Here is a 20,071-nt window from a genome sequence, read left to right as displayed (position 1 = left end):
AAAAAAGAAAGAAAGAGTTCCTAGAAAGTCTGTAGACCAATCAGAAGCAGAGCTGCACACAAAGGGGCCGATCAAATGAGAAGCTAGACCTATAGCTGAAGAGAAAGGATATATAACATATATATATATATAACATATCATGCTTTAAGGGTCAAAACTGTTTTTTAGGTGGTAAAGAAAGGCAAATTTCAATATATCGCAAAATTGATGAAAATGAGCTTCGACTCCGAAGGGTTGACAGAAGAATGAAAAGAAACCAGATAAAACATACAAAAAAAAATATTTGATTAAAATTTTAAATTAAAATATTAAAATGAATGCTGACACTTTCACAGACTGGATCCTGAATGATGAACTTCAGGGAATGATTTTATTTCCCAAACTGGGAAACACAGTGAACTCTTCATATGTTACAGTATATACAGTATGTGTGTGAATGTAATGAATAGAATTGGATTTTACTGTTAAAGAACATGGAGGTGGAACATTTTCACTTAGTTTTGTAGGTATATGATGGACTGAATTATTCATTTTTATATGAAGAGACCTGCAGTGTAAGCATTGAAATCCACACAATTTTCGAAGCTCATAGAAGCTCATAGAATAGAAGCTCATCAAATTCTTAAGAAAAACTATAAACAATATTCCAACAATACAAACACTTGGTGATGATTCATTTTCAAAACGAGATATATCTGTTCCCCCTGAGGAGGGCAGGAGCTGAATGTGTAGGTGTTGTTTATATATATCTTTACCCTCCAAACAAAGGCATTTTATATTTAACTCACATCTCTGTCTGGGCCTAGATTTATCTACTTTCTTGACACCAGAAATATATTTTCTCCATTGTTTTGCACACTGTATACCTACCTATACATTATGCAATATGTACAGGTAGGTATACATTAAGTCAACATTCAGTATCTCTGAAATCTAAAGGATCCAGTCTGTAAAAGTGTCTGGCCAAGTTACCTACTGTCATGTAAACAGGACTACAACCTGTTTTAACTTAATCATTTTGTGAGAGTTGTCAGCTTTCTGAATGACGGCACAGCAGCTTTGGACCATTCATGAGCTGAAGTGAGAATGCATGTTAAACTCCAGTTGAGCTCCTGCAGCTGCAGTGTGAATGTGAAAGTCTCCCAGAATTTATTTCCATTAAATTCCATGAAATTCCACTTCTAAGAGAGTTTGTCTCGACTCTAAACATTATAAATCAAAACATTATGAATCAAATAAAAGATAATATATAACACAATATAACACTCAGATATGTGGTAAGAGAAAACAAAAAAACATGGAATTTCACAGAATTGCATTGAATTAAATTCAACTTCCTGAAATTACAATTAAATTACAATTCTGTTTCTTAGTAGTTTTCAAATTCCAATTCCAATTCCTCAGTTGAATTGGAATTGATGAGTTCAGTCATGAATTGACCCTGAACAAGTCATTATGCTTTCCTCCCAGCATGGGAACACAGTACAGTACAGTACAGTACAGTATAATATAGTACAGTACAGTACACTACAGTACAGTATAGTACAGTACAGTACAGTACAGTATAATATAGTACAGTACAGTACAGTATAGTACAGTACAGTAGTACAGTACAGTACAGTACAGTATAGTACAGTATAGTATAGTACAGTACAGTACAGTACAGTATAGTACAGTACAGTACAGTACAGTACAGTACAGTATAGTACAGTATAGTACAGTACAGTACAGTATAGTACAGTATAGTACAGTATAGTACAGTACAGTACAGTACAGGAGCCAATTAGAAGTGACAGTTGTTCAGGTCAGTGGAGTTATATGGCAGATGCACATGTACATGAGACTGTGAAGGTCACTTCTGCTGTCGTCACTTGAATTATACATGCAGCGTCGGTGGGAAGCCGTGGGAAAGCAGAAGTCCATTTCCCCTTTTAAATCACAGAGGAGACAGTTTCATCCCTGAGGCTGCTGACAGGAGTCTGTGAGGACTGGACTGAAGAGAGCTGCATTTACAGGAATAATCTGTAAGATTTACATATAAATAATGTTTCATTTTGCTACTGCTGACTGCTCTAACTCAACGGTGATCCAACCTATATCCAGTTCATAAATCTTCTCCACTGTCTGTTCTAAACAGCCGGTGTCTGGTCGCTCTTTCCTGGGAAAAATCCTCTGCCGCACCGGAAGTGATGCGTTTTACGTTTCCGGTTTGTTTGGAATCAACAGAAGAAGAAGAACTGGGTAGTTAGCATGAGCAGTGATAGCCACCATGGCTGAACAGACAAAGAAAAGAGAAACTCAAACTGCAGCAACAGAAAATCCAAGCTCCGCCCACACTGTTTGATTGACAGGTGATCTGTGGGAAGTGCAGAGCAGAAACACCACAGTGAGGCTGAGGGACAAAGATGAAGAGAAAATAAATAAACGAGAATTACTGCTTTAATTGATTAGAGTTGAATTGAATCAAACTGAGTTGAATTGAACTGAAATTACAAACTCTCCCACTGCAGGTTTGGGACATGGAACGCCGCCTCACTCCGCCGCGTCACTCCGCCGCGTCACTCCACCACGTCACTCCGCCCCCCGCAGCGTCTCTCTGCATCGGCAGCATTAAGGCTGATGAGTCTGGTGTCGAGGTAATTTGTGTTGCCTGTAAAAAGCAGCGACCCGTGGGAAACAGAGGTGAAGGTGGCGTTGATCGACATCATTATACGACCTAACAGCCGCAGCTGGTAATAAATCACCCTGGAGTGACTCATCTGTATGCTGATCCATGTAGACAGAGATAATATAGATCCATGTAGAAATACATAATATAGATCCATGTAGACAGAGACAATATAGATCCATGTAGACAGAGATAATATAGATCCATGTAGAAATACATAATATAGATCCATGTAGACAGAGACAATATAGATCCATGTAGACAGAAACAATATAGATCCATATAGACAGAGACAATATAGATCCATGTAGACAGAGACAATATAGATCCATGTAGAAATACATAATATAGATCCATGTAGAAAGAGATAATATAGATCCATGTAGACAGATAATATAGATCCATATAGATAGAGATAATATAGATCCATGTAGACAGAGATAATATAGATCCATGTAGACAGAGATAATATAGATCCATATAGACAGAGATAATATAGATCCATGTAGACAGAGATAATATAGATCCATCTAGACAGAGATAATATAGATCCATGTAGACAGAGACAATATAGATCCATATAGACAAATAATATAAATCCATATAGACAGAGATAATATAGATCCATATAGATCCATGTAGACAGAGATAATATAGATCCATGTAGACAGAGATAATATAGATCCATATAGACAGAGATAATATAGATCCATATAGATCCATGTAGACAGAGATAATATAGATCCATGTAGACAGAGATAATATAGATCCATATAGACAGAGATAATATAGATCCATATAGATCCATGTAGACAGAGATAATATAGATCCATATAGACTGAGATAATATAGATCCATATAGATCCATGTAGACAGAGATAATATAGATCCATGTAGACAGAGATAATATAGATCCATGTAGACAGAGATAATATAGATCCATATAGACAGAGGTAATATAGATCCATATAGACAAATAATATAGATCCATATAGACAGAGATAATATAGATCCATATAGACAGAGATAATATAGATCCATGTAGACAGATAATATAGATCCATGTAGACAGAGATAATATAGATCCATGTAGACAGAGACAATATAGATCCATATAGACAAATAATATAGATCCATATAGACAGAGATAATATAGATCCATATAGATCCATGTAGACAGAGATAATATAGATCCATGTAGACAGAGATAATATAGATCCATATAGACAGAGATAATATAGATCCATATAGACAAATAATATAGATCCATATAGACAGAGATAATATAGATCCATATAGATCCATGTAGACAGAGATAATATAGATCCATGTAGACAGAGATAATATAGATCCATATAGACAGAGATAGTATAGATCCATATAGACAGATAATATTCAGTATATCCATGTAGACAGAGATAATATAGATCCATATAGATCCATGTAGACAGAGATAATATAGATCCATATAGACAAATAATATAGATCCATATAGACAGAGATAATATAGATCCATATAGATCCATGTAGACAGAGATAATATAGATCCATATAGACAAAGATAATATAGATCCATATAGACAAATAATATGGATCCATATAGAGAGATAATGTAGATCCATATAGACAGATAATATTCAGTATATCCATGTAGACAGAGATAATATAGATCCATATAGACAGAGATAATATAGATCCATATAGACAAATAATATAGATCCATATAGACAGAGATAATATAGATCCATATAGATCCATGTAGACAGAGATAATATAGATCCATATAGACAAATAATATAGATCCATATAGACAGAGATAATATAGATCCATATAGACAGAGATAATATAGATCCATATAGATCCATGTAGACAGAGATAATATAGATCCATGTAGACAGAGATAATATAGATCCATATAGATAGAGATACTATAGATCCATATAGACAGAGACAATATAGATCCATGTAGAAATACATAATATAGATCCATCTAGAAAGAGATAATGTAGATCCATGTAGACAGAGATAATATAGATCTGTAGACAGAGATAATAGAATATCTGCATATCGGCAATATCGAAACATAACATACATACAAACACACCAGATTACAAAAAAAAATTAAATAATAAATGAGTCAATAATAGAAACATTTTTAATTCCTTCCCTCCTAACAGGGAAGAACTGACACCATAATCCTAACTATTTTGCAAGATCAGCATCTTGACTATTTTCAACTACAGTGGACGTTCTATATGAAACGAAATGTTCCGATGCTGCCGATATTCTGTGATTATTGACATCGTTACATATGATTAACGGTGCGGCTCCGAGCCCAACAACAGCAACCAGCAGCCAAATCAGCGCTGAGCTGAAGCTGAAGCGGATTACAGGCGCGGCACTGGAGGAATGTGCAGCAGCCAGAGGAAAAAAAAGAGAAAGGGGGTCCTGCGGATGACTCATCCCCTCAGGCTGCCTCTCACACGCTGCCAAGAAAGTCGGTTATTTGCAGCAGGCTGAAACCGCCACGTTATTCCCAAAGATGATCATTTAGAGAGCTTTCCGCGGCCTCCTCTCTAACCGCCGGTTTCAGGCCCCAGAACTTCCCCCGCATCATCCTGCGTCAAGTGCAGAAAAATCTCAACAAGTCGTTTAATCTTGTACGGAGGATTGAGACCTTATTTTACTCAGAGCAAGCGAGAGAAACCCCAGCAGGGAGGGAATCCTTCATGTGTTTCCAGCATCAAATCAACTTCTTTCAACAGTTCTCTTGAATCAAGTCATGGAGTCTTTACACTAGTAGAATAAGGATAATACTATTTTTTCTGCAGTCAGTTTTCACGTAAAACAATGGTGTTTTTTCTCACATTTTTTGCTAACCTTTATTTAACCACACAGCTGTTTACCCAGAAAGCAAGCTTTTTTCCCAGCAGCGTTCTGCTTAAAATTCATACAGTTACACACATTCACACTGAGAGCTGCCCAGTAACCACAGTCTGCTGCTGCTGGCTGGGAAGCTTCACTGCAGCGGTGTGCCTTGCTCAACGGCACGTGAGCAAGTTTTCCAAGCCGGTCTGAGGGGATTTGAACTCACAAACTGTCACTGTTCTATAACATTAAAGCTCCCATATTTTTCAGTTTTCATGACGTGATGATTTCAAATCTCCTCTGTCTCAGGATCAGAATAATGTTCTTCATGATGTTTTGCAGATAAATGTAGTTTAATTCAAAGTGTTTTATTATTTTATTGAATGAATGTGAAAGTCTAAGCTGTCACAATACTGGACCCTGATTGGCCGACAGCAGCGGCTCCTCTAATTCAAATGAGGTAAACCTGCTGAGTGGAGGCTTTCCGGTTCAAATGCTGCAAACTGGACCCTGATTGGACGGATTTCAGTCATTCTTTAGTGAGGGAGCCAATCAGGACCGAGTCCAGCTGTGATGCTGTTTCCTGGAGTTAGACTGAAACTGACTGGAGAAAAGGATGGATTTTTGAAAATGCAATAACTTTCAATTTAACCACTCAATCAAAATTAATACATTAAACATCTTTGATCATAAATGTATATAAATGGATGTAAATTTGATTTCCTAGAATAAAGCCCATTTAAAGAGGAGCCAGTCTGTAGAATAATGGTATTCATTGGACTCATCAAATGTACATTATATTACTGAACATCTTTCATCAAACGTATCACTCCAGGAAAGGCTAACAGGCTTTTTTTTTTTTAGCATTATTATTTTTATGAGCGATGCCTTGTAAGCTGCTGGATTCTCTTGCTTGTGGCTACAAGGACACATAACCATTTCTTGCTGTAATCTTCATGAATAAATATATTCTTTACTGCTGCCGGCATGTCATGTGTAAGATAAATATATCTATCAGCCATATTCCCATGCAGTGTTATCTTATATACCACACACACACACACACACACACTGAAACATATAGCGCAAGCACACACACATGCAGACACAGATATACACTTGTACACAAACACAGACATGTACACTTATGCACGCAAACACACACACACACACACACTTATGAATGACCATACATACACAGACATACAGCTAAACAATTGTGCATGTATGTACCTGTATACACACATACACACATGCACAAACACACATATATACACATATAAACACATGCACACACATATGTGCACAGCTAAACATCTTAATGTACACATACACACACACACACACACACACTGAAACATATAGCGCAAGCACACACACATGCACAGACACAGATATACACTTGTACGCAAACACAGACATGTACACTTATGCACGCAAATACACACACACACACACACACTTATGAATGACCATACATACACAGACATACAGCTAAACAATTGTGCATGTATGTACCTGTACACACACACAGACACACACAACCATGCACAAACACATGCACGCCCATATACTCACAATTCCAGTCTCATACACATACACACACACACATTTTTAACACACCATTGGCATGCTGATGGCGGTGCGGCTCATCGGTGGTGGCATGCGATGTGCAAGTGAGCGTGGCGGGGGGAGGTGGGGGGTTGGGGTGTTGGGCGGGGGGTGGGGGGGGCAGTTGTATGATGAGACTCCTGCAGCCTCTCGCTCCCCTGCCCACATCCTGCCTCTGATCTGTCGGATATCTGCGGTCCGGCCGGAGCGGAGCGGCTGGACCGGCAGATCCAGAGCAGAGCCTGATCTGCACACTGTCACACAGAGGAGCGCACACTCCCACTGTAAAGTGATAATCCACAACGTTTTCATATAAATAAATGTCCGTTTTGCTTCTCTCTTATCGCTGAGTGATATAACACAATAATGTTTCAACCTATATCCAGTTCATGAAAGCTTTTACATTTGCTTGATAAACAGACAGGAGGCTGGAAAGCGTCTCAGCCTCTGATGTTAGAGATAGTGGAGTTGGCTGCTCTGTGGAAAAAAGGATCTTCTTGTCATGAGGAAAAAGAGATCTGAGACTCTCCAACATAGTTTAAAAAGCCTTTATTGTATTTGGCTATTCATTATGACAAGTTAAAAACTGTGGCCTGTGCGTTTCAGCCCCATGATGAAGGCCAAGGGGTCAAATATTATGAAGCCTAGCGCTCTGCTACTAACTGAAAAATTACAATCAATCCATACTAAGTTATCTAGGTTAGCTAGTTAGCCTAGCTTACCTTCCAAGTTCAAACTACCCATACTAGCCTATAGCTATCTAGGTAAGCTAATTTAGCTAGCTGCTGACCTTCAACATCATGAATGCCATGGTCATGGATGAATGAAAAAAGAAGTCATTGTAATTTATATGTTTTATTTATATTGACCAGAGTTCCTTCTTTACCATTTTCAAGTTTGCCAGTTAGCTAACTTGGGCTCCAAAAAACTGTGGTTCTTTGGCTCCGCCCACTGAGGTTTAACTCAACCAATCAGATTATTTTTGCCTCCAGAAAGTTTCAAAAACGACCTTGGTCTTGACGCAGGGCCTTGTGGTTTTGAATTCATATTATTTTGTTTATACAAAACCCCTGGATCTGATATTGATGGGAAGCTGCTTGCATGGCTAACTCTAATATAAGAGATGCAGCTAGAGGGCTAGTCTTTGACGTAACTAAGATTGAAAAACAAACAAGATTTCATAGATTCTGGTTTATAGATAGGAACTGAATTCAGTGTTATTGCACTGCATTGAGCTATTGATTCTCTGTCTGATCCCCTCAGCTGAGGTTTGTCTGTGCGGTGCATGCTGTGGTGATTTAATGTGTTTTGATTGTGTTTCCCAACATGTTTTTATTTTAAACTTTTTCTCCAAACAAGATTTCCCTTACAGGATAATAACTAGTTTCAACCTTGGATCATATTTGACCCAGATTCAAACTCAGTCGACACTGCACGAGAAAAAAATACTTCTATTATTTTCCTACTTTTCTTTGTTCCATCCACTGATGAATGGTAATCCTAAGGGGAGTGAAAGACTCTGCCTCTAGTTACTCTGCTGCACTAACTGAGTTTCAAGAGACTTGATCATTTGCCTCAATAAACGTCTGTTTTGTCGGGGAGCCTTGGTATCCTTCATGGTGAAATTGAGTTGTAACCCTGCTGGGTGAAGAGCAGCGCAGCGCCCAGAGAAACACTCCTGCAGCATCTATCTGTGTAATCATTAACCTTTATTTAACCAGAGAAAGTTGACTGAGCATGAACGCTCTTTTTCCAGCGACTCCCTGCTTCACATTCACACAGTCACACACATTAGTAAAACCACAGTCTTCCACTGCTGACCGCATTTAAAATCGAAATATCCATGACTTCTCTTAGACCCACTTTCTGTACTTTTACTTTCAGAATCACACAAGGTAATAGTCGTTATAAATGTATTTATTTCCTTGAATTGACAGCTTTTTGGTCTTCTCTTAGATCCCCAAAACCCACCGTCCCTTCTAGTATTAAGTTAGTTAATTAGTTTAGTTACTTTAGTTTATTGTCATTTTAGGAGGAAAATCTTTTAAAGGGGCAATAAGTAAGGTTTTTACTGGCCGATAGCACAAAATGACCATAATATACTGTATCTGTTGGGGGTTGATAGGGTTGTTGATCAATAACAATGACTGAACGATTACTCTCAGCTGCTGACATTTCTGTCTTTCAAAACTCACTTTTTGGCCTGTACTCCATCCATTGAAGTTTCAACACCTGCTAGCTTACTCCTCTACTTTGGGCAAAATGACCTTATTGTTTGTGTTAATTACAGGCTGCCGTAGCTCAAGGGACGGGAGGGTTGGGGGGTTCACTCGTTCACTCACTCACTATTCCCTATGGAGTGTTTGTCATATAGTGAACTATATCGGCAACGACCGAAGGAAATTTCGGACAGCAAATTGGTTTGGCAAACAATAAGCTAGCGACTAGCGCAAGCTTTCATATTACCTCCTGTATTGGTGGCTAAAGTAGTTAGCTAGCTGTAATCTAATTTCTTCTTCTTGTACTTCTTCGGTAAGACACAATAGTCTGTTCACTACAGTTTGCAGTGCATTGTGGGTATTTTATAGTGAACTAGAAGGGCACTCGGAGAGCGCAGACCTCCGCCAAGGTTCGTGCTATTATTGCTTGTTCGTGAGTCGGATCCGGATCCGCTCCAAAATGTAATGGGTTCTTCCTTGGCCCATGCTACACCCTTCCACCAAGTTTCATGAAAATTGGGCCAGTAGTTTTTCCGTAATCCTGCTGACAGACAAACAAACAGACAAACAAACAGACAAACAAACAGACAAACAAACAGACAAACAAACAAACGGCACCGAAAACATAACCTCCTTGGCGGAGGTAACAATATAGTAAATCAATTTACTGTTGAGAATTTGGACACTATTACAAAATGGTGGACACACTATATAGTGCACTATTTCTGTAATAGTGAACGGTTTCAGAGCTCTTGTGTAGGAGGAGATCAGTTCTATCAGTGTTGCTGCTGGTCGCCAATAGAGATTGATAAAGGTCATTGATGACTTTATCTCCCTTGAAGTGCCTTGCTCAAGGGCACCTTGACAGTGGTTACTGAGGGAAGGGAGAGCGTTCCTCATTCAGTTTCCCTCCTTTCTCACCCTTACCTTCCCTAAGTGTTTGTATCTGGAAACTAGACTCAGACTTAAAGGTTCTCGCACAAAAGGCCTCGGAGACCTCGGCCTCTGAGGAGGAAATGGGCCAGAAACCGGACCGCCGGAGGAATTAATAAGGTCATTACTCATGCTTACGGCCCCATGCTGATGCCACTCAAAGAACAACACGGTCTGAACAAACACAAATACGCAGTGCAGAATAAATTATTATGCGGGAAGGGAAATTGTGATCGGTGAAGTCAGACAAATGAAGTGGTAAACGACCTTCACACCGGGCGGCTCCAGCCTCCGCACACAGAGAGAGGAAATGTGTTCTGCGGATGGAAACGGGCTCAGCGAGCGGAGCAAGGCACCGACACAGCCGAGGTTAAAGGTTTGATTTCCGCTAGAGCTGCTCGTACTCAAAATGTCTGCACTTTGGATAAAAGCGTCCACCAAACTGCACATGTAACACAGAGTCCTACTGCAGAGATTGTTCTTATTCAGGGTTAAAGAGGTCGATGTTCTAAATGATGCTGTTTGAGTCAGTGGGATATTTCATTATCAGTGAGCAGTAGTGACGGACGCTCTGCTTATCTCACGATACGATTCGATATGCGATATGAGGTTCAGCATTCAATACAATTGAAATGATAATATGGCAAACAGGGGGATTTAGGACTGAATACACTGACTGACGATATATATCCTATTGATTTATCGCTATTTTAATGTGAGAAAAATATATATATTGCATATTGCAGGTTTACCAAGTCACGCTCTTCCCTTCCCGTGGGCAAGGGACTTAATCCCCAACTGTCTGTGGTCGTATTGGGCTCCTCCTAGATGGGAATGTGTGTGTGTGTGTGTGTGTGTATGCTTCTTTTTCATCTTAGCTGGTGAAATAACAGCAGAAAAACATAAACCGGACAAACAAAAAGTGAGAGAGCACGGCGGGAACGACGACCATAATAGAAGGTCCTTGTCCTGGCGGGTCATCACCTCCGGCGGTGACAAATGACGACCATAAAAGACCAAGAAAAGCCACCGCTGAGCTAAAAAACCTTCCCATGTCTCCCTCCATTATTCAAGGTAAGGCCTATTTCTGTGCGGCGGCTCGCCCGGGGCCACGGCCCGCGCGAGGATCGCAGCCTTGACACGCAGTCGGATGACGGCTCGGGGAAAGGACACGCTCGTCCTTGTTGCGGCGCTCTCGCCGTCGTTAAAGCCCGCCGCGTGCGAACGGACGGCGGACGGCCCTCGTTTCCTGTCGTCTCGTCATTGAAACCTCAAATTATGCGGCGGCCGTGGAATTGATGAGCTGTCATACGCGACCCTGCAGAGCTGTCAGGGCCTGACACCCTGAAATGAGCAGGGGCCGGGCGAAATGGCAAACAGCTTAATTTCTGAAGTGTGTGTGTGTGTGTGTGTGTGTTATGGGGGGGGGGGGGGGGGGGGGGGGGGGGGGGGGGGGGGCATGCACACTGATGCACTTCAGATAATGTATGCAGGCTTTAATGTGACTGGTGGACAATAAATGAAGGGTTTCACTCCAAAACGCATCCAATTTGAAGTGTCACCTGATTTTTATGATTTTGTATTAAGAATAAACAAAAAATTACATTCTCTTATAAAATATTGCTGTTGTTTTTTTCTCAGAAAACCGTTCAAAAGGGCTAATAACTTCAGTAATAATCAATAATGAGTCAGAATATGATTTGTCACATGGTGGATATCCCATCTGGAAGAGACTGTTGAGCAGGATACATGCTGTCTCTCTCTGGTCTCTCCTTGACATGAAGCACATGACTGAAGTGTGATGCTGAAATGTCACAGCCAGACAGAAGATGTTGCCTTTTGTCTTGGCCGCTATGCTCCCATGCTGTTAAAAAACATCTGAAAATTAAAAACAAAACACCCAAAAGCAGAATCTCTTATTTTCGTCATGAACAATAAAGGTGCAGGAATTGATGCGGTTCATTCTGAAATGCTGCGTAAACAAAATGTCACCTGATGTTTATTGTTCAATATTCAAATATAAAACAAATTGTCTAAAATGATCCTCTGAATGACTTATTTTGTCGGGTGTCTTGTTTTTCACATGCTAGACATTTGATTTAGGGAGAAAACTTTTGCCCTCAGGCTGAATATCATTAACCAAGGTTGGTGAAAGTTTCTTTGATGGATGTTTGGCATTTACCTATTACAGCGAAGTGCAGAAATGAAGTGTGTGTTCCTGTGTTGATACGGACATGAATCAGGGTGATGGAAGGTTAAAAAACGCAGGCGGAGCGTTCAATTATAAAAGTAATGTGAGGCGAGTCCTTGAGTCGGCCTTACGTAACCCTGCAGCATACCGCTAAAACACTAGATTGCAATTTTTTTGTTGATTATTGCAATTGCAGTTCGAATCGTGATACATTTGAATACAACTGATAGTCTAATAACTGTAATAAATGTAATAAAATGACAAAATGTAAAGAAATGTCCCTTTAAATGGGTTGAAAATGCTCTAAAACCTGTTAATGTAATAAATTGTCAGGTAATGTGATAACACTGCTATATTATTATATTAACCAGTTATCACATTATTAGTCAATATTACTGACCTCATCGGTTAACAATATGCTACGCCCTTTATGAAGTCATAAAAGCAGGCTAATAAAACAATATAACACTATTTATATAGCTCATTTCATACAAAGGGAAGCTCAATGTGCTTCACAGTGAAAACGTGGGGAAACGGTACATAAAAATACATAAAATACATATTTCATAGGGTTGCACAGTATGCATATTTCCTTGTGTGGAGCTTGAAATAAAAATGGAGACGTCAGATTGTTGGTATTTTCTGGGTTTGAGAGAATGAAAGAGTTTGTGTGACAGCTTCATCTGTACTGCAGGCAGCATGCTGCAGCTCCTCCTGCAGCTCCTCCTGCTCCTGCTCCTCCTCCTCCTCCTGCTCCTGCTCCTGCTCCTGCTCCTGCTCCTCCTCCTCCTCCTGCTCCTGCTGCTCCTCCTCCTCCTCCTCCTGCTCCTGCTCCTCCTCCTCCTCCTCCTCCTCCTGCTCCTCCTCCTGCTCCTGCTCCTGCTGCTCCTCCTCCTCCTCCTCCTGCTCCTGCTCCTGCTGCTCCTCCTCCTCCTCCTCCTGCTCCTGCTCCTCCTCCTCCTCCTGCTCCTCCTGCTCCTCCTCCTCCTCCTCCTCCTCCTCCTCCTCCTGCTCCTCCTCCTCCTGCTCCTCCTCCTCCTGCTCCTGCTCCTCCTCCTCCTGCTCCTCCTCCTCCTGCTCCTCCTGCTCCTGCCATGTGGGAGCTGCAGCGTCGCTATTTCAATATTTTCCTGCATCAATTGTGGCGCCCTACTTATAAGGACAAATAAAGGACATGTTGAATAAAATGTGGCACTTACTGGTGCTTGATTCCATTCAGTAAGGTTGCAAAAAAAGAGGAGCGTTTGGAGGAGGATTTCAGTAATACCCATTTCCTGGGAATCAGCAGAAAAACTACAGTAGAGAGACGGCAGACGAAAGGAGGGTAAAAATAGACTGAATAGCAATGAGGCAACTTTCCTCTCGCCTGGAGCCATGTGTGAGTCAAGGGGGAGTCGCTCCTCCTCAGAAGGAGCTCTCGCAGCTCCTCCAGGTTTAGCAGGGAATAATTTGACCCAATCTAATCCCAGTCCAGTGAGCTGAAGCCTTGGCTCTGCTGCTCCCGGATCAGAGGAAGTGGGGCAGGACGCTCACACACACAGCGGGGGCTGATGGGACGTCCCTGCGCCTGTTCCCTTCTCCGATATTCTGCATTTTGGGGCATTTTTCTGACACTCTGAATTAATATGGCTGTAACCGGAGCGCCACCGGCTCGACGCCCAGATGAGATTCTGTGGCGAGCGATTGTGAAAACATCTCTGGGGAGCGCCGCTTCATTATTAATTCGAAGTTTACTGTTTATAATAAACATGCGAGGGCCTGCAAGCCTCAGATTAGATGCGTGGGAAAAGTTATATTGCCAAGAATATAATTTACATTTTAGTGACTGAGTTGATGCTCTCACCCGGCGTGATTTAGAATAAGTTTCAACATTACCAGTAAGAAGTGAGGAGTGTCAGAGCCAGACTGTCCTGAAACTAGATGGAGAAATCCCACTAGACTCTTTTTTTTTTACACCTGGAGATGCATCTTGAATGAGTCAGCTACTGTGCTTAATTGCCAGATTTAGATGCACGCCTGTTAAAATTCAATCATTCTTGTTGTGTAAAAAGCTTGTTTCTAAAGCCTCTCCTCTGAGATACTGTAGCTGACCTCCAGTCTGCCAGCTCCGCTCTCATCAAGGGATTTAAATCCTCAGGTTGGAGCTGTATAGAACAGACTGCCATGAATTTTTTAACAGCACACTGTAGTTTGAGATATACTCGCTCTGCCTGGAATATTTCACAGCCTGCCCTTTTGGATGGAAATTGAAAATGTTAACTTCATCGTAATTCAACAATTTCCGTGCCGTGACGGTATCTGACAGCTGTTACGCACCCGAATATAAACTTGTTTTAAGATAAGATGAAACTTTATTGATCCCTGTGGGGAAATTAGGTTATTAATTTGGTTTTAGTAAGCAGTAACAGCAGTAAACAGTAATTACGCATCCAAAATAGGAGACAATTTTATTAAGCTGGAACAGTATTGAGTAATAAATATGCATCTGAATATGAAACCATTTCAGTAAGCAGAAACAGTAGTGAACAGTAAATATGCATCTGAATATGAATCAGTTTTTCAGAACACTGATTAAACTCAGATTAATCCATTCGTCTCCACTGAACTTCATTTTTTGCCATTACTACGCGAAAGATGAAAATGGAAATGATAACTGATATGGAGTCTAGTTCCAATCTGTTATACAGAACGCCACAAACAAACAAACAAACAAACACATTACTGTATATCATCTCTGTGTAAAGTCAGGTGGGAATCTGCAGCAGCGGTGCATGGGTTATGGAATGAAAAGCTTGTGAGAACCTGACTGGACCAGATGGGATTGTTTTGTGTTGAAACACGCTTGTAATTTTCAAAAATTGATTAGAAAAGTCAAGTTTTAGCCAAGATTTGAGCTCACAAAAAGCTTCACTGCTTGATTGGGTTTTGACAGAAAATTTTCATATTCATGTAAGAAATTAACAAGTGTGTCTGCTACCACTATCTGCCATGCGCAGCCGACATCCATACTGAAAGGTTGCAGGTTCCAATCCCAGCCCTGACACACCATATTTAATTTATCCCGGTGGTTCTCAACCTGGGGGTTGAACCTGGGAAGATGATTTATGGGATAGGGAAAACTATTATGCAAACTTATTATCAAGTCTTTTTTTCTGATGTTTCTCCAATTTTTGCTTTTTTTTCTTGTGAAATACTGAATGGTTTTCAGCCTCTCTGCTTCCTCTGATAATGAATCAAATGAAACAACCTGAAAAGGGAAAATCTCTCTGTGTGTGTGTGTGTGTGTGAGTGTGTGTGTGTGAGTGTGAGTGTGTGTGTGTGTGTGTGTGAGAGAGAGAGAGAGAGAGAGAGAGAGAGAGAGAGAGAGAGAGAGAGAGAGAGAGAGAGAGAGAGAGAGAGAGCAAAAGAGAGAGAGAGAGAGAGAGAGAGAGAGAGAGAGTATTGCGGGACAGGGATTCCAAAGATGACTCATTTTATTGCTGTGCTGGCTGATGCCTGTTTAACTGATGCAGTCCCATTATAAACCTCCATGTCCCATACAGGCCCAGTCCCATTATAAACCTCCATGTCCCATACAGGCCCAGTCCCATTATAAACCTCCATGTCCCATACAGGCCCAGTCCCATTATAAACCTCCATGTCCCAAACAGGCCCAGTCCCATTAAAAACCTCCATGTCCCATACAGGCCCAGTCCCATTATAAACCTCCATGTCCCATGCAGCCCCAGTCCCATTATAAACCTCCATGTCCCATACAGGCCCAGTCCCATTATAAACCTCCATGTCCCATGCAGCCCCAGTCCCATTATAAACCTCCATGTCCCATACAGGCCCAGTCCCATTATAAACCTCCATGTCCCATACAGGTCAAGTCCCATTATAAACCTCCATGTCCCATACAGGCCCAGTCCCATTATAAACCTCCATGTCCCATACTGTACAGTTCAATTAAAAACCTCCACTGATAAGCCTGATTTCAATTTATTACAACATACATTACTTGATTCTTATTTGATCTATAGAGCTATAGTGTCCTGACAATATTATTTAAAATATATTACAAATAAGAATCAATGAGAGGTAGAAGAAAATTTCATTTCATTTTTATTGTATTTTTATTTTGTTTTATTCCCTAATATTTCCCACTTACAGTGTCTGTTGCACTGCAGTGACTGACAAAGGGAGGGAAGGAGGGAGAGAGAGAGGGGGGGGGGCGGTAGAGAGAGAGAGAAGAGAGAGAGGGGGGGAGAGAGAGAGAGAGAGAGAGAGAGAGAGAGAGGAAGAGATAAATAGAGGGAGAAGGGAGAGAGAGATAAGGGGGATGAGAAAGAGAGAGAGAGAGCGAGAGAAACACGCACACACACACACACACACACACACACACACACACACACACACACACACACACACACACATATACAGAGGTTGCTCTGACGTCAAACCGGAGCCCAGCTGACTTGCTCGCTCCGCCGTGCCTCGCGCTGACCAGCCTCGCGCTCTGCAAAATCTACTCCACGCGCTGCTGCACGCTCAGCCTTAAACACCGAGCCGACAGGCGCGAGGAGGAGGAGGAGGAGGAGAAGAAGAAGAAGGCGAAGAACCGGGAGGACTCGCGCGGAAAGACGGCTCACCGGAGGAGGAGGGAGAGGAGGAGGAGGAACCGTTATCCCCGCGCAACACCCGGAGACAGGACACATTTTTGGACACTCTCCGTTTTTTACGCGCGGAGGCAAGCCGCTTTTCCTCGCGCGTTTTCCTCATCCTGATTGGTGTCAAAAAATAAACCGAGGAATAACCGACGGAATATTCAGACGGGAAACCGTTGTGTCTCGCACCGTCTTCCCCTAAACAGGTGTTGCATTCAAGCGCGAGCCCTCGTGTAGATGGAGAGGCACGAGAAGAGGGGTTGATCCGCGTTGAGGGTCTCGCGCACTCGACATTGATCCTCTCTCTCTCTCCACACAGCCTCACGAGCGTTCTCCGGTCAACAACAAGTTGACAATACTAAATTCATCCTGGCTCGAGACAACGACGTGTTTTAAGGAAACGGATAACGGATACTTTTTTGTTTGAATTTTTTTTTTTTTTTTTTTTTTGGCATTTCCCGTACTGACCGGACCGGACCGGGCTGGCTGTGGCATCTTTGTTGAACGTTAAAGATAACGGGAATTCATGTGAATATTCATGTTTTTTGCTCTATAGAGGCACGCGCAAAAACGGTATGGCAAAGTAAACTGAGCCAGCTGCGCCAACGACGCACGAGCCAATTCTGGGTATAAATTAAATGAAAACAACCAAATAACGGGCTGTTCGTCTCCCGGTTCCCCGCCTCCGAGAGCAGCTGACATCCACCGAGCCGTTTGAACCCTGAACCCCCGCTTCGGTTTGCACGGATCCCGGCTTTCCGTGACGCCGCGGCACCCTGATGGTGCGGACGGTCGGCGCACGGTGGCTCGAGCTGCTGTTTGGACACACTGTCCGGTGATTTACACAGGAGACGGACGGTGATGGCACGCGGTTAATCCGGGAGATGCTTTCCACTCGAGTCGGATTTACGTGTTTCTTCAGTGGGATCGTTTGCGTGACAATGACCTCCAACCGCGCTTTACCCCGTGCCGTGCTCGACACACCCCGAGAGAGAAGCACGCGCCCCCGGTTCGATGCGCACGAGAGGACGTCGTCTCCCCAAAATCGCTGAGCGCGTGCAGTCAACTCGTAACGGCACCGGGGAGGAGGGGGGGATAACACCCAACACAACCGACCAACCGACGGAACCGACAACAACAACAACAACAACAACAGCAGCAGAAGCAGCGGCGGTGATGGAACTGTCCGAGGTCCGGTGCTCCAGCGCGAGCGAGGAGCTGTACACCATCAACAAGACCCCGAGCAGCAACAACAGCAACAGCAGCAGCAGCGCGCGACCCAAACGGCTGCTGTGGCAGAACGCGGTGCGGCACATCACCGAGCAGCGGTTCATCCACGAGCAGGGCGGAGGAGGAGGCGGAGGCGGAGGAGGAGGAGGAGGAGTGGGGGTGAAGGGCATCGTCACCGCACCGGACGAGCCCTACGACCCGAGCCAGGGCGCGCGGAAGCAGTCGGCGGGGCGGACGTCGGTGGGAGACCGGCACAACAACGGCGGGACCAAGGTGTTTCCGGAGCGCGCCAGCAGCGACCTGGGCTTCCTGCAGATCGACTGCGCGCCGAGCAACTCCGACTTCTTCCTGAACTGGGGTTACACGTACCGGGGCGTCATCTTCCCCACGCTGCGGAACGCCTTCAAGTCGCGGGACCTGGAGCGGCTGTACCAGCGCTACTTCCTGGGCCAGCGGAGGAAGTCGGTGGTGGTGATGAACATCCTGGACGTGGTGACCAAGCTGACGCTGCTGGTGCTGCACCTCACGCTGGCCTCGTCGCCCATGGACCCCATCAAAGGGATGCTGCTGGGCTTCTTCACGGGCATCGAGGTGGTGATTTGTGCCTTAGTGGTGGTGCGGAAGGACACGACGTCGCACAGCTACCTGCAGTACAGCGGCGTGGTGACGTGGGTGGCCATGGCCACGCAGATCCTGGCTGCCGGCCTGGGCTACGGGCTGCTGGGCGACGGGGTGGGCTACGTCCTCTTCACCCTGTTCGCCACCTACAGCATGCTGCCGCTGCCGCTCACCTGGGCCATCCTGGCCGGCCTCGCCACCTCCGCCCTGCACATCCTGGTGCAGCTGCTCATCTCCCAGAATGCACAGCTCTCCACCAACCAGGTACCCGCCGCTCCTCCTCTCTTCTTCTCCTTCATCTTCCTTTCCTCCTCCGCCCTCCTCTCCTCCTTTCCTCTCTTCCATCCTTAATCTTCTCCATCTTCCTCCATCCTTCTCCTCTCTTCCTTTCCCCCTTCCTCCTCTCTTCCGTCTTCCTCTCCTCCTCCGTCCTCTCCTCCTTTCCTCTCTTCCATCATTCATCCTCCTCTCCATCTTCCTCCTCCCTTCCTTTCCTCCATCCTCCTCTCCCCAGTCATCCTCTCCTCCTTTTCTCCTCTCTTCATCCTCCCCTTCCTCTCCTCCTTATTTCCTCTCCTCCACCTTTCTCTCCTCCACCCCTCTCTTCTTCTCCTCTTTTCCTCCTCTTTTCCTCTCTTAAATCCTCCTCTCCTTCTCTTCTCCATCCTCCTCTTGCTCTCCTTATTTCCTCTCCTCCACCCCTCTCCTCCTTTCCTCCTCTCTCTTCCTCTCTTCCATCCTCCTGTCCTTCATGTTCCTTTCCTCAATTCATCCCCCTTCTCCTCGCTCCTCCTCTCCTCCATCTCCCTCTCCTCCATCTTCCTCTCTTCCATCCTCCTCTCCTTCATCTTCCTCTCCTCCATTCATTCCCATTCTCCTTGCCTCCAACCCCCTCTCCTCCTCCTCCTCTCCTTCATCCCCCCTTCCTCTCCTCCTCCTCTCCTTCATCTCCCCCTCCTCCATCTCTCCTCTTTTCCTCCTCTCTTTCTCTCCTCCATCCTCCTCTCCTCCTTTCATCCTCATCCATCTCACTCTCCACCTCTTTTCCTTTCCTCCATCCTCTTCTCCTCCTCATCCTCTCTATCC

The 20,071-nt window shown here is 43.5% G+C and overlaps 1 protein-coding gene across 1 annotated transcript in view; it reads left to right on the top strand.

The window, feature by feature from the left end:
* The first annotated feature begins 18,313 nt into the window (after positions 1 to 18,313).
* The window catches only part of adcy8 (adenylate cyclase 8 (brain)), a 111,893-nt gene continuing 110,135 nt past the window's right edge, over positions 18,314 to 20,071 (top strand). The window contains exon 1 of the mRNA XM_071903288.2: positions 18,314 to 19,249. Within this exon, the coding sequence (XP_071759389.2) occupies positions 18,314 to 19,249 (936 nt within the window). The remainder of the gene's footprint in view (positions 19,250 to 20,071) is intronic.

This window comes from Centroberyx gerrardi, chromosome 13 (genome assembly GCF_048128805.1).
Source record: "Centroberyx gerrardi isolate f3 chromosome 13, fCenGer3.hap1.cur.20231027, whole genome shotgun sequence".
Classification (NCBI taxonomy): domain Eukaryota; kingdom Metazoa; phylum Chordata; class Actinopteri; order Beryciformes; family Berycidae; genus Centroberyx; species Centroberyx gerrardi.
This window is presented reverse-complemented; position numbering and strand designations above follow the sequence as displayed.